The sequence below is a fragment of the Suncus etruscus genome, chromosome 11, assembly GCF_024139225.1.
Source record: "Suncus etruscus isolate mSunEtr1 chromosome 11, mSunEtr1.pri.cur, whole genome shotgun sequence".
NCBI classification, from domain to species: domain Eukaryota; kingdom Metazoa; phylum Chordata; class Mammalia; order Eulipotyphla; family Soricidae; genus Suncus; species Suncus etruscus.
The window spans coordinates 102156733-102172572 of record NC_064858.1 but is presented as its reverse complement, the minus strand read 5'-3'; the positions used below and the strand labels follow the sequence as shown (position 1 = coordinate 102172572).

General features: G+C 34.0%; 1 protein-coding gene across 1 annotated transcript in view; it reads right to left on the bottom strand.

The window, feature by feature from the left end:
- The window catches only part of TRHDE (thyrotropin releasing hormone degrading enzyme), a 429201-nt gene that overhangs the window by 288289 nt on the left and 125072 nt on the right, over positions 1-15840 (bottom strand). The window contains exon 3 of the mRNA XM_049783963.1: positions 13191-13317. Within this exon, the coding sequence (XP_049639920.1) occupies positions 13191-13317 (127 nt within the window). The remainder of the gene's footprint in view (positions 1-13190; positions 13318-15840) is intronic.

Genomic DNA, 15840 nt, shown 5'->3' with positions numbered 1-15840 from the left:
ACTAGCAAAATTATAATGAACTCTTCAAATAGATTTTTAGTTTCCTAACAGAAGAGACCATTTAAAATCACTGCTGAATACAATGCACATAGTAACTCAATAAATGTTTGCTGAATTAATTAGTTAATTCACTTCTACAGTTGGTTTGTGTTGTATTAAATTCTGTACTCTCTATACTTGTAGTTAGCTAGTTTATAGCAGCAATAATCTCGTGTATCATTCCCACTGAAATGCACTGTTTTTATTGATTTCTTGCTTCTGTTTTTATATTTTTGCATTAGTGACTAAATATCATAAACTTTGAATATCATGCATTTGGTTTATGTATTAATAGCCTTCAAAGTATACAGCATGCAATAGCTGCAAAATGGCTTAACAATGATAGTTAAATGGTTGTATTATAAAATAATTAATGAAGGAGAAAGTGCCTTGTTAAATTGTTAAATATTTAACAGTTTTTTAATTCACAATTGAGGCAACTGTATCCATGTTAATAGGATTTGTTCTGTTTTAGCATAAATGGTTGTCAGACTGGGGGATTAAGAATATATAAGAACATTTCTTATAAAAATAAATAGTAACTGCTCTTTTAGTTTATGAGAAAATAACCATATAAAGAGTTTTTCAAAATTAAATTATCTTCATATAGTACAGAGAATAAATTTATCCAATTCCAAAGGGGAAAATAAAGTGACTTAAGGAAAGCTCTCTGTAGTACTAGGTAAACTGAAAAGAAAAACACTCCCTAATCTGGCCTTTTCAGAATGAATGTTCTAATAATGTTAACCCACAGAGATGTTAATTTGCACAAAAAAAAAACCCATCAAATTAAATACTTACACTGTAGATTCATATATTTTGAGTTCAGATCAATTTAGGCATTTTAAGAGTGCATTAACACTGTGCAGAATTAGATTGTATAGTTACCAGGTATTTTGTTTTTAAAAGTAATATTACTTCAAGCCATACCCATATAATATACATTATAGTTAACATTTGTCAATAATACAAAAATCGTTTTAAAGAGGGTCTGGAGAAATAGTGCAGAGTTTAAAGTGTTTGTCTTATATACAGAAGACCCAGATTCAATCCCTCAAATCCTATATGTTTTTACCAAGGCCACTTGGACTGATTGTCCTGAGTGCAAAGCAAGGAGTACTAGCTCTGATCACAGCTGAGTGTGGTAAAAAAATGACTAGAGTAAAAAATTAGTAATATATAATTACCATCACAAATTAAAATAAAATATATCCACAGCTTAAAGAAAAACAATATACAGAGCTGCAAACTTAGCAGACTTAGCAGTCAGTACAGCTATTCATGAAATGAACAATACTAATGATTTACTACTTTCAAATAGCAAAACAGCAGCAGCAACAATCACAGCATTTCTCAACAGGTACCCATGGATACTCAGGCACTCAGTATAATCCAAGGAAATCATGTAAATATAGTATCAAACCCAAGAATGGAGCCCAACCAGTAAGACAGGGGTTCTTTGTTTTCTTTTTCTGTTTATTTATTTATATTTTTTTATAAATCTCTATTTAAGCACCATGATTACAAGCATGATTGTAGTTGGGTTTCAGTCATAAACAGAACACCCCTCTTTCACCAGTGCAACATTCCCACCACCGATGTCCCCCCTCACCCCTCTTTTACCAGTGCAACATTCCCACCACCGATGTCCCCCCTCCCTCCTTTCCAACCCTTGCCTGTATTTGAGACAGTCATTCTACTTCAACATCATGCATAGAAAATGAAGATGGCAACTCTGATGACCCGAAAACTGCCAACTACCTGGTTAGTCTCTCATATATGAGTTGAAAGAAGAAATATGGAGGATGTTCATAGAACTCAAAGAAAGCATAGATCGAGTTGAACAAAACACAAATAAGAATCAAGAGGATATGAAGAGAGAAATCAGAAAACTCCAAACTGAAATAACAGATCTGAAAACTCAGTAGATGAATTGAAAACCTCAATGGAAAGCCTCTCCAACAGGGTAACAACAGCTAAGTATAGAATCAGTGAGCTAGAAGATGAGTTGCATAACAACTACATACAGCAGAAGACATTGGAAGACAAAGGTTCTAATACAGAAGCAAAGTCAGAAGAGGATCATGATTGGAAAAAAGTCCACAAACCCTGATCACCATCTCCATAGTAATAAAGAAGTATTACTAAATAAATAAATAAATAAATAAATATAGAGCATAAAAATAAATCTTTAGAGAATAAGATTTAATTTGATGGAAAAATTTATTCCATAATGTGTCTGTTCTATTACCAAAAACTACAATCCATAAGCATAGTTATATCCATATATAAACCCATATATTTATGACTTTCACTACTACAATTTATCAAGATGAATTATTTTTTTTCTTTTCCATATCTCATTAAATTTACTTTTTAGAACACAAATAAGATAAAACTTCTTTTGAGTTCATTTCATGCCTTTAAATTTTTACAATGTTTCCACTATCTTAATTTACATGGTATTATATATTACCTGTGAAACAATGGCACTTTATTATATTTCATGTTGTCTGAGTTTCCCTGGTACTACATCTATTGCTGAAAATACTGATTTCTCAGAACAAAAACCACATCTGCTTGAGGTCCAAAATTATAATAAAATTGCTTTGTTTTCTCTATAATTACAGCACTGTGCTTGATAAATAATGAATTCTTTATAAAATCTAAGAGTCCTAAAATATCTGAATTTGGTAATTAAAACTTTTTGTGTGAGGTTTATAGAATTGTTCTCTATTTTGCTGTTAAGTTGTAATGAGAGGTATGTAGCTGACTTGATACAATACAGCAAGCCTTCTTTTTCAATATATCTTATTTTTATGAGAATTCTCAAAGCATAAAAGTTTAATTTAAGATAAGGTTGCTGCAGACATATAAAGAATTAAGTTATTTCCCTCAATGACCCAAAATATTGATCAAGCTAAAAAGCACTGAGTTGGTGTTGACTAAACGAGGGCCACTCTTAAGGGCTTTTAGCTCCTAATCCATTTAATCTTTACCACAAACTCTTCAGGTAGACCTGTTATTTTCTTATTTTCCAAGTGAGGAAATTTAGGAACTAACTCACTAAGTAATGTACTCACCACACACTGCAGGCATTAGTAGATTTCTAGTTCAAATTCAGGATGCCAGGTTTCAGAATCTTGGGATTCTGCTAAACAGATTCCAGAACTTTCGAGAAATCAATGATTAAATCAAGGTTCCATTATAAATTAGAAAACATATTGCTGAAGCAATACTGAAGTAGCAATACTTATTACTTTCATGTTCATATTAAAAGTCCTATGTGGCCCGTATAGAAAATTTGGAAACTTAAAATATATAAAGAGGGCCAGAGATGTTTCATAGAAAAGAGGATGCTTGCCTTGCATTCTGCATATTGGGATTTGATCCTGAGCCAAAAATTGTTCTACATGCTCAGTATGAGTGAATCCCTTTGTAAAGAACTAAGACTAAACCCTGGGCAGTGCTGTGTGGTCGCAAGCTGATAAGCGTTTGTGGATACTCTCTCTCTCAATTTTTCTATATAAAATATTTTTATAATTCATAGATATATATTAAATATAATTTATAGTTGTGAACCATACTATCTATGTGTGCATGATATATACTATAAAGATAATTAGGTAGTGTATATTTAATTCCGTTACATAATAAAATATTCTGCTATCATAATAGCTAGATAAAAATTAATTATGACTGGTAGTAGCTTTCAGTCTCCATTTGCTGCTACTTGTTATTTGTTAGGACTTTGTAATTTGCAAATTAATAAAATTTGTGAAGGAGGTTGCTTGATTTCAGTGCTTAGGGCTTTGTCTTTTTTACATAGGATCTATTATGCTGATGTATGTTGAACCATTTTTGGCTCCAGGATCAAATCCAAATATGCAGAATGCAAGACAGGCATCCTATTTACTATGTAATCTTTCTGGTCCTCTTTATATATTTTAAGTTTCCAAATTTTCTATACGGGCCACATAGGACTTTTAATATGAACATGAAAGTAATAAGTATTGCTACTTCAGTATTGCTTCAGCAATATGTTTTCTAATTTATAATGGAACCTTGATTTGATCATTGATTTCTCGAAAGTTCTGGAATCTGTTTAGCAGAATCCCAAGATTCTGAAACCTGGCATCCTGAATTTGAACTAGAAATCTACTAATGCCTGCAGTGTGTGGTGAGTACATTACTTAGTGAGTTAGTTCCTAAATTTCCTCACTTGGAAAATAAGAAAATAACAGGTCTACCTGAAGAGTTTGTGGTAAAGATTAAATGGATTAGGAGCTAAAAGCCCTTAAGAGTGGCCCTCATTTAGTCAACACCAACTCAGTGCTTTTTAGCTTGATCAATATTTTGGGTCATTGAGGGAAATAACTTAATTCTTTATATGTCTGCAGCAACCTTATCTTAAATTAAACTTTTATGCTTTGAGAATTCTCATAAAAATAAGATATATTGAAAAAGAAGGCTTGCTGTATTGTATCAAGTCAGCTACATACCTCTCATTACAACTTAACAACAAAATAGAGGACAATTCTATAAACCTCACACAAAATGTTTGAATTACCAAATTTAGAGATTTGAAATCAAATCCTCATATAACAAACACTAGCTACATATTTTAGATTAATATCTAAATGTATGTCATTTTGCCACAGGAAAAATAAATTGTGCCTTAATAGCAAGCATTAATCTTCTTTTAAAGGAACTATTCTGATAGACAACTACTTGGAATAAAAACTCAAGTAGTCAGAGATGAGCAAGCATAAGATAATGCTACCATAAAGGTACACTACTCAGCATTAAAAATAAAAGAAACTTTAAAATAGAGATGAGAAGAGAAGCTATGTTTCAAGCTTTAAGAAATAAAGTACCTGTAAGAAATAAAGTACCAAAGATCATATTTTATATATTATCCTATGTTTTTCACTGTAAACTCTGACATTCATAGATGGAAATATTTTCTGCAAAGCTTACAATAGTGTCACATAAGCTGGCGGTGCTATTATTTGTCTCCATTTTGGGTTTTGAATACAAATCAGAGAAAGAAAAAAAATTATCTGTCTTGATTTGTTTCGAGATAGTAGTAGGCTCTATGGAAAGGATGTTGAGTAAAGAGGTTTCAGAGAAGCATCTTAAAAATAAGACAACCACAATAAATAACCTCATCCAAAGCCTAAACTGGAAATTTTTAGGAGGTCTAATCCATGGTTAGGTCTAATCAATAATCACTATATCTAGTCAAAAATAATTACCTAGCCCCATCCTTATTTGCACATTAACATACCAGACAAGCCTTTGCTCTGAAATGGTTCTGGCCATGGACACAGGTGACCTTTGCATGACTAACACCAATGAACAGGTAATTCTCAGTTCTCATCTAATATGATGGACTGCAATGAATCTTCTGCTCATCTTTAAAATATTTTCTCCACTACATGTCAGTCAAGTAAACCATATATTTCTGTTTAATTGGTGTCAACAATTATTCTCTTGGTGGGGGGTTACTCATTCCTAGTATCTCTATTATCGAAGGACTTTTCATTCCATCCTACCCCTACCCTTTTCCACCTGCTTTCGTGGCGTTCATTATCTTTTGCAGCTTCATAGTTTTATATACCATAATATGCTGATAAGTGAGATCTGAACCCCGATTACTGACCCACAAATCATACTTCGACATTTATCTCTCTACTTGAATTTCTTATAGATATTAAGATATAAATTTTATGCTCCATTATGTCAATGTCAAAATTTACCTTTTCACTATCTTCTATATTATTAAATAATAATCTCATTTTCTAGTTCTAATATCAGAATATATTGAGAGAAATGGCAATTTCTGAATCTGTATTGACACTCACTGTCAATGGTATAAACTTACTCGCAAAATGCAGACAAAGAGCTAGATAGAACAAGAAGCAAAACCCAACCTTATTCTGTATATAGGAAACTCGCCTGATCTATAATTTAAAATTACAGTTATAATTTATCAAATAAAAAGCTGAAAAACTATTATCTAGTAAGTGACAACTTGAAAATATGATTCTGCCAGATTTGTATCATACGAAATATGATGAAACTAAAAAAAATAAAATATGAAAAGACAGTAATGGCCTTTATATGTTGGTTAAAAAATTAATACTAAAGATTACTTAACATTATTTACATATATGTAATAAATAAAGGTGCATAAATATATATAAAGCAATTACTACTAACATACTAGAAGAGATATGTCAACAGCAACCCAATAACAGTAAGAATCTTTAAGACTTTGCTTTCAAAACTTTATAGATCAACAAATAGACAGAAAAACAATAAGGAAACAATGGCCTTTACTGAAGAATTGAAATTTGGCCTACTAAATAGACAGTTGCAAGTTTTTCCTATAATGTAAAAAATCTAAATGTACATTCTTTTCTAGTATACATGGAAAAAAATGAACAAGTATCAAATGAGGTCATGAAAAAGTAAAGATTCATGTCAAGTATATTCTTAAACACAATGCTGTAAAAGTAGAAATTATTCATGCAAAAACTACAACGTGGTTAGAATTGGAGAAGATCATGCTAAGTAAAATAACCCAGAATTATAAAGACAATATTGGACAATCTCAGACACTGAATTGTATCAAGAAACAAAGGAAGGAAATAATGTGCAATAAGAAAGACTATCAATAGAAATGAGGTTACATAAAGAGGGTGGGGAGGAAAAGTGTAGCCTTCTATAAACTGTGATACATAGAACTATTACAAATCTATATTACAAAATATAGAACTATTTTTTGGGGGGTCACAATTGGCAGCACTCAGAGGTTATTCCTGGCTCTACACTCAGATATCACTCCTAGCATACTCTGTTGACCATATGGAATGCCTGGATTTGAACCACCATCCTTCTGCATGCAAGGCAAATTCCCTACCTCCATGCTATCTCTCTGGCCCCAAAACTATTACTTTAGTTGGTAATAATGATGCAGTATTTTCTTACTCTATAAATAAATATAAAATTAATATTGCTTGAATAAATTAAAAACTAAAAAAATGGAACAGGAGAAATAGTCTAGGGTTTAAGACTCATTGTATGTGGTCAACTTCAGTTCTCTCTAGAACTACAACTTTCACCAATATTCCCTAAAACAGTCCTCTAGACCCCCAATAATGTCAAAATAGCACTGCACCATAGAACCTGAGCAGCACTATATCTGTGGACCTCCACTTGAACTGTTGGCCTAGTTGGCCGAGAATTTTTACGAGAGAGCAAGACTGGGGACTCTTGAGCACAAATTATCATATATATGTGTATAGAGAGAGAAAGAAAAATAAAAATATAAGGGGTTTTAATTTAAAAACAAACCTTGTTTGGTCTTTTGTATCACTTTCCTACAACCCACATACTGTTCTTCAAACAAGCTTTTGTATCTACTTTCAATATCTAGCCAGAGCTGAAAAGAACACTTTCGATTAATCCATACTTAATGGGTTCTTTTTTATATTAATATCTTTATTTAAACATCTTGAATACAAATATGATTATATTTGGGTTTCAGTCATAGATTCTTAATACCAAGAACTCAAGGTATAAATTTTACATGAATTTATATAAATTTTTTTTGCCATTTTTTCTTAACTTGGTTTTCATGCCTCTGTCTTTTTGCACTATGCCGAGGTATCTATCTCAGTGTCAGAACAAAACACATTTGGACTAGATAATTTTTTGTCATGAAAGTTTAATGTATTGTAGGATGTTTATCATTCTTTGAGTTATTTACCCTCTAAATATCAGAAGCATGTATTATTCGCCTATTCTCCAAGTTATACCAAATAAAATATCTTCATATATTGTTCTATGCTCTTGTAGAATAGTCACATGAGAGGAAATCTTATAAAACTTTTTGTTCCATGAGAAATATTGGCTTGTTCCTTCATCACTTAGATCTTTCTTTCTTTCTTTCTTTCTTTCTTTCTTTCTTTCTTTCTTTCTTTCTTTCTTCTTTCTTTCTTTCTTTCTTTCTTTCTTTCTTTCTTTCTTTCTTTCTTTCTTTCTTTCTTTCTTTCTTTCTCTCTCTCTCTCTCTTTCTTTCTTCCTTCATTCTTTCTTCCTCTCTCTCTCTCTCTCTCTCTCTCTCTCTCTCTCTCTCTCTCTCTCTCTCTCTCTCTCTCTCTCTCTCTCTCTCTCTCTCTCTCTTTTGATGTTTTGCCCATTCCTGGTGATGCTCAGAGTTTACTCCTGGCTATGCACTCAGAAATAGCTCCTGGCTTGGGGGACCATATGGGACGCTAAGTCCATCCTGGGTCAGCCGTGTGCAAGGCAAACACCCTACCACTGCACCATCTGCCTGGCCTCGTCATCCCTTAGATCTGGGGTCTCAAACTCGCGGCTTGTTGGTCGTTTGCGGCCCTCCGTACAACATTTTGTAGCCTGCGGCCGGCCTTCAAATATCTCAGTATTCGCGATTATTAGCTTACCGAATAATCACAATAAAAATCGCATTAGTGAGAAAAAAAATCACATTAAGCATTCGCATACCCCGAGCAGTTCCGTTCATGTATGCAAATGTTTAATGCAATTTTTTGCAATTTTTTCTTACTAATGCGATTTTTTATTGCGATTATTCAGTAAGTGAATAATCGCGAATACTTTGTGCCTAATGCAGAAGTCATTTCCGCTGCGCCTGCCTGCTGTCCCTTGCATTATCAGAGGCCTAAGGGAGAGAAGGGAGAGAAAGGAGAGATGTTTATTACAGACTTAGAGTTTGTCATACCTTCATCATGACTTCATCAAAGTGAAGAGAAAGATTGTTGACGAGCACAGACAATTTCAGGAAAAGTGGGAGATGCAGTATTCCTTTGTTGAGCACAGAGGCATCCCCACATGTCTTATTTGCTCAGAGAAAATTGCAGTGCACAAGGAATACAACTTGAAACGCCATTATTCAACTAAACATGCTGAGGAATGTGCAAAATATCAAGGAAATGAGAGAGCCAAGCGGGTTGCCTGTCTTAAAGCATGTCTAATGAGGCAACAAGATTTCTTCAAGAAACCAACCAAAGAGAATGAGATGATTGCTAAGGCAGGGAAACCATTCACAGAAGGAGAGTTTGTTAAAAAAATGCATGTTTCAGGCTGCAAGTATTATCTATCTGTCCGGAAAAGAAAGGTCAGTTTAGCAAAATCAGCCTTTCTGCCAACACTGTGGCAGAGTGCATTTCTGACATGTCAAGTGATATTTATCATCAACTGCGTGGGGAAGCCAAATGTTTTGTTGCATACTCAGTTGCTCTTGATGAGGGCACAGATATAACAGACACTGTGCAGCTCACAATTTATGTCCGTGGTGTTGATTGCAATTTTGAATTAACAGAGGAGCTGCTCACAATAATTCCCATGCATGGCCAGAGCACCGCTAATGAGATATTTTGGCATCTGTGTGATGCCATTGAGAATGCAGGTTTGCCATGAAGGTGTTTGTTGGAATAATAACCTTTGGAGCACCATCAATGACAGGGAGGAAAAATGGACTGGTGGCACTTGTTCAAAAAAAAAAAAACTTGAAGAGGAGGGTGTAGAGAGGCCATTGCTCTTCACTGCATTATCTATTAGCAGGCCCTTTGCAGTAAATGCCTGCCGTGTGACAATGTGATGTCTGTTGTTGTGAAATGCATCAACCAAATCAGATCTAGGGGCTTAAAGCACAGGAGGTTCTGTGCTTTTTTAGAGAAAATGAAGTCAGAATATGGAGATGTGCTCTATTTCACCAAGGTACATTGGCTCAGCAGGGACAATGTCCTGAAAAGATTTTTTTGAGTTGAGAGAAGAAGTGAAAGCCTTCATGGAGAAGGATAGGAATGCTGTTTCTGAGTTGAGTGATCACAAATGGCTCATGGACTTAGCTTTTCTTGTTGACATCACACATAAACTGAATGTACTAAGCAAGATGTTACAAGGCCCAGGGCAGCTTATCAGTGCTGCCTATGACAACGTGAGAGCATTCTCCACAAAACTTGTGTTATGGAAATCCCATATCTCTCAGATAAACCGTGGCCATTTCCCAGCATGCAAGGAACTTGTGGATGCAGGCATACCATTCAGTGGTGAGAAATATGTTGATGCTATTTTTAAGCTAGAGAAGAAATTTAATCACAGATTTGCAGATTTTAAAAAGCACAGAGCCACTTTCCAAATTTTTGTGGACTCCTTTTCCTTTGATGTGCAAGATGCCCCTCCTGTGCTTCAAATGGAGCTCATGGACCTGCAATGCAACTCTGATCTCAAAGCCAAGTTCAGGGAGATTAGTGGAAAAGCAGACATGCATGGGCAATTTTTGAGAGAATTGCCCCCAGCTTCCCTGAGTTTTCCCGAATGTTCAAGCGCATCATGTGCCTTTTTGGGAGCACATATTTGTGTGAAAAGTTATTCTCCACATTGAACTTCAATAAGTCAGAGTACAGGTCTAGACTTAATGATGATCATCTTCAAGCCATACTGAGGGTCTCAACTGCTTCCTCTCTAAAGCCAAATGTGGTTCAGATTTGTGAGAAGCGCTGCGCTGTCAAGTTTCTGGAAGCAAGGAATAGGCTAAAGATGCCATGTTCAGAACTGTTCATGATCTTCAATGAACAATGTTCATTCATGTTCTATTCAATGTTCTATTCATGTTCAGAAGAAATAATTAAAACTGTTAATAATGACATTTGAGGACTTTTTTGGTGAAATTCCTTATGCGGCCCTGCCTCACCCCGACTTTGCCTCCTGTGGCCCCCAGGTATATTGAGTTTGAGACCCCTGACTTAGATTCTTTTTTTCAAAAATCCACTTACCAGTTAAGACTTCTGTGACCATCCATTAAAAATGTATCACTACATTTATTTAGTTTCTCACATTTCAGACATTCTGTACCAACTATATTTTAATAGCACCTTTATCTATCTTATATGACATTTGTATTACTAAATGTTTTAATGACACTTTACCACATGTTAAAAGATTAAGTCCAGGGAGAAAAGAATATTGTGTTTTTTATTCACCATCAGATAAAAAGTGTCTAAGAAAGAAACTCAATTATATATATCATATAATATACAACAAAATTATTTATAAATTTATGCTGTATAAAACATATAATTTAATTAATTAAAGGGTTATATGTGGGAAGGAGGTAGTAAGAGTGAGGAATGGTATTAGAAGTTGTCTTAGATCTGAAGCTAAAGCACCTGTAGCTAATATATATGCATTGTTAATAAATATCAAGCTTGTTTCCATAGAGATTATCTTATATGTAAGTATGAATAATGCAAATATGATTTTTTTCAAAATTATTCTGTGCTTGGATTTTGTGTAGGGTATTCAGAAGCATACCTATAAATCAATTAACATACATAACTAAATATAGATACATAAAATAAGCAAACTCCAAGAGAAATTCTGCAAATTACCATGAACTATAGTAACTGCCTAGTTACATAAAACTGTGCTGGGATAAATCAAATCATTAAATTCCATATAGCATACAGTAGCTGAGCAAGTAATAGTAGTAGCAGTGAACAAAGTCCTTTCCTACAGATAAAAGACTGCATGGTTCAATTTTGAGTAAAATAGAGGAACAGAAATGCTTCCTGCTGAAAGCTGACAGTTACATGGAACCCCCCGAAGTTAAAAATCGAGTTTCTCTACTAATTACTGGTCCAAAGGGTACAAAGATCCACATTTTATTTCTCTTAGTGAACTTGCAACATAAGCACTTGTGCATTTTACATTAGGGTCAAGCTGAGAAGTTCCCAGTCCGTTTTACCTGGAATGGAGATTAAGGTCATCTACCATGCAAATGAGGTCAGATATTCCTGCCTGCCTTGGGTGTCTAGTGGGGAAATTTTAGTGTAATAGGATTTGATAAGGATGTTGATATAGAGCAGGGGGGAGAAGGAAAATAAAAGAAAATACAGCATGCTATTTAAAATAAAAATTTTTGTTTAGAGATTTGAAATTAATATTATTGATTCTAACACATACGTTTCATAGATCTTCAAATTTTGTAAAATCCTGTATTAAAACGTATGCTGTATTTATTTGTAAGAATATGAACAGATCTGCCTACATTTTGAACCCCTCAATGGAAGACCAAGAAAGCTAAAAAGCATGTAGGTGCTTTTATGAAACAGATCCAGGACTCCAAGAAGAATTTATAGTTGAAATTAATTTTATCAATTAAACTTATTATTCTTGCCAAAGATAAAGACTTTTATATAAATTCAGATTTTTTTTTACTATTTTAGGAAGGGAAGGGATACAGAATGAGTGGAGAATAAGGAATCCTGATAAAATACTTCAAAGCAAGTGTTTTAGACTAAAGAATGGCTTTAGTATTTCTAATCAGGGCATATACACCTTAGAAAATTTCACCCAGAACTTCTGAGAAAGTCACAGTTCACTCTTTTGCAAAAGAAACAGCTTCATTTAAATTAGGAAAGAAAAATTTATTTTTTATTCATTCAGAAACAATTATTGGACAAATTTTTTTTGTCAAATGAGTGGAAATAAAAATGCTCATGGTGTTCAAATCTACATACCTCTCATAGGTTATTTAATATGATTGTATGTCCAAAATATCAATGAATCAAAATTACCTAAAGGATGCATGTAAATTTATATCTGAGAATTAGGCATTAAAAAACAGCAAAGAGTCCCTATTCAATGTAAAATATTGAATAGTTCTGGGAGATATCAAGAATTGTCTTGAAACTCCAACTACTTCCCTTATTGGCAATCAGAATGAATGACGTATTCTCCATATTTGCAAAATTTTCTAACAGTACTCATCCTCAAAACTGCCAAGAGGATTAAGCTAAAGGTAGCAAGAATCTCTCCAAAATACATAAGCAACAGATTTTTAGCTGTTTGGGCTTCTGTTGGAATGTAAAATGAATACGAGGCATGCCTTAATTCCTATGAGCACTGTGTACAAGATTTCAGAAACTAGTTTTATTTCATTTTTATTCTTGAGAAGAAAATATTTTATGCTCTATGCTCATCTCTAAAAAAACATAACCCTTGGAAATTTTGTACCTCTAGGTGTCTCATGTAAAATCATAAAGAAGGAAGCCCACCTTCTAAAATTCTTTCAAATAAAATAACCAAAAATATCTTACCTAGTTTTGGCAAGGAATAGGGCACTTTAAAGTAGTCTTCATAAAATTCTATCAGTCTCTTTGTTATATGCAGAGCATAGTCCCCAGATCCTCTTCTGATAGCGTCGGGTCTTGCATATAATCTTACCTAATTAAAGACATATACAAAAATTACTTTAGGCTTTTATACTTAAATTTTATCTTCCTTGTATATATAAAATAACACAAGTCATGAGGAAAGCTGCAAAAATTAAACATAATTTTATTTATGTATCAGAGCATGCAAACTGAAAAATAAAAAACAAACTTGAACAATTAAAGTCACCAAGTTGAGCAAGTGACAATTTCCTCGCTTTATAGATGTCAGAGAGGAGATTTATACAGCTCGCATCAAAATAAATATTCAAAGTTATCACTTACATGTGCTTGCTAGAGATATGAAGGTGCGGTGGATTAGTATAATGGTTTTCTGACTATGCTGAAAGTAGGCAGGATATGGTGGCTTGGCAGGAGAGAAATTCATGGTTTGTTAACCACATATTGCATCAAGTTTTGCAATTATTACCAGACTCAACAAAAGTATAATTTATGATTCCTTCTTTTCTTTGGAACCAACTGCCCTATTTCCAATATGCAAAACAGGAATAGAAAGCTTTTCATGTACATAAATGAGTGTCATTCTGGAGAGCTGTCAGGAACTGCTCCTGACTTCAAAACCAGCGAAGTAATTCCTATTTCTAACTCAATCCAGATACTTAATATTGATTTTAAATTGAGCGTTGTATATTATCTAGTCTTTGCCCAAACAAAAAGCCTATGGCAAATAACATCAAATTGAACAACACTAACAACTGTAACAAAAAAGGTTCAAATGAGATTAGTTTTCATAAGGCTTTCATAAAGCTATCCAGCATCTTTCTTTCCAAAGGCAAAAGCCATTTCTCACAGATGTGGTCCCCAATCCTCATAACAATTCTGTGAATAATAAATGTATATTTTGTGGAGCAGTGTAGAGCCTGGAGATCTAGCAGTTAGGTATTAGCATTGTTCTGCTATTATCCAGGCTGGGAAACATTAAATAAATCACAAAACTTCTTTGTGCCTCGTTTCCTCCTTTGGCCACAGGTAGTTGCTAAAATATTTTCCAATTCTAAAGCACATACTTTAATGCCATTTTTACAGATATAGGAGTTATATTATTTCAAATAACTAAAATGTGTATATTATTTATGAAGTCAGTGGAAATACCTATAATTAGCAAATAGGCAAAGTAAAGCTGCACTAAGAATACAAAAATTGATTTAACAATTATTTATTATCCTTGCCTAATAAGAAAGAATACAGGTTTTTTTTTTACTTAGAGTAAAAATCAAAATAAATATATGGATGTTTCATGTTAGAGAGTCTGTAAATTAAAAATATTTTATAAATCCAATAGCAATTATTTGGTGAAATTTGGAAACTATTTCCCACTTAATAAGCAAACATAATAAAAAATAAAACGATTGTTTTGTTGGTCCTTGTAAAAAAATATTAAGGACAGATTCAACGGATATTTGGTAGTAAAATTTAGTACTATAAGAGAAATAGTAGCTATCAATTCCTCTATACTGCATCAAATGCTTACAAATAGTGTCATTTATGTAAAAGCAGTTTATTTATTTATTAATTGTTTGGTTTGGGGGCCACACCCAGCGATACTCAAGGGTAACTCCTGGCTCAGAGCTTAGAAATCGCTCCTGGCAAGCTCAGGGACCATATGGGATGCTGGGAATCTTACCGGGTCTACTGCTGTTATCTCTCCAGCCCCTACAAATAATGCCTTATGCAAAGTTCCCAAGCTGTATTTCCAAAAGAAAGTATGAACAACTAATTTGTTATCCAACTTGGTAATGAATGGAAGCAAAGAAGCAAGATGAAACAAAATGGCCAAAACAAGAATGCAACTTCTGGTCAAGTCCTGGTCTCAAAGCTCAGGGGATGCTAGAGTCTAGTTTTCAAACTACGGCCCGCGGGCCACATATTGTATTTGTTCCCGTTTTGTTTCTTCACTTCAAAATAAGATATATGCAGTGTGCATAGGAATTTGTTCATAGTTTTTATTTTCACTATAGTCTGGTCCTTCAACAGTCTGAGGGACAGTGAACTGGCCCCCTGTTTAAAATGTTTGAGGACCACTGGTAGAGACTATTCATCTCACAGGTAAATTATGCTGCCTTGAGGCAAGAGACTAGACCTCTATACTTCTCTATACTTCTACACCTTGGACATCAGGGTTTCTTATTCTTCTATCAATTCTACATGATACATTGTTAGGTGCCCAAGGAAATTTTACATATAGAAACAAGCTCTTATCTACTAGGGATAAGAACTCATATATTTTATAGTACAGGGGCATCTTCCACCTTGAACATATGTCATGTGGTCCCAACTTAGATTCCATGTGATTAGACAGTGACCGACCCACCTTGAACCTTAGATCTCAGACATAGAACTGACACAGTTTTCTGCAACAGCTCCAGGAACCAAACTCCCTCTGGGACATTCTTAACACTGCTCTGACACCAACAAGCTTCAGTGTTGATAAGATATCCCGACAATGAGGAAATGGCAACAACTTGGTCCAAGAGCAGGTTGTCTTATCTCATCACCTAAGGATAAGATGAAATCA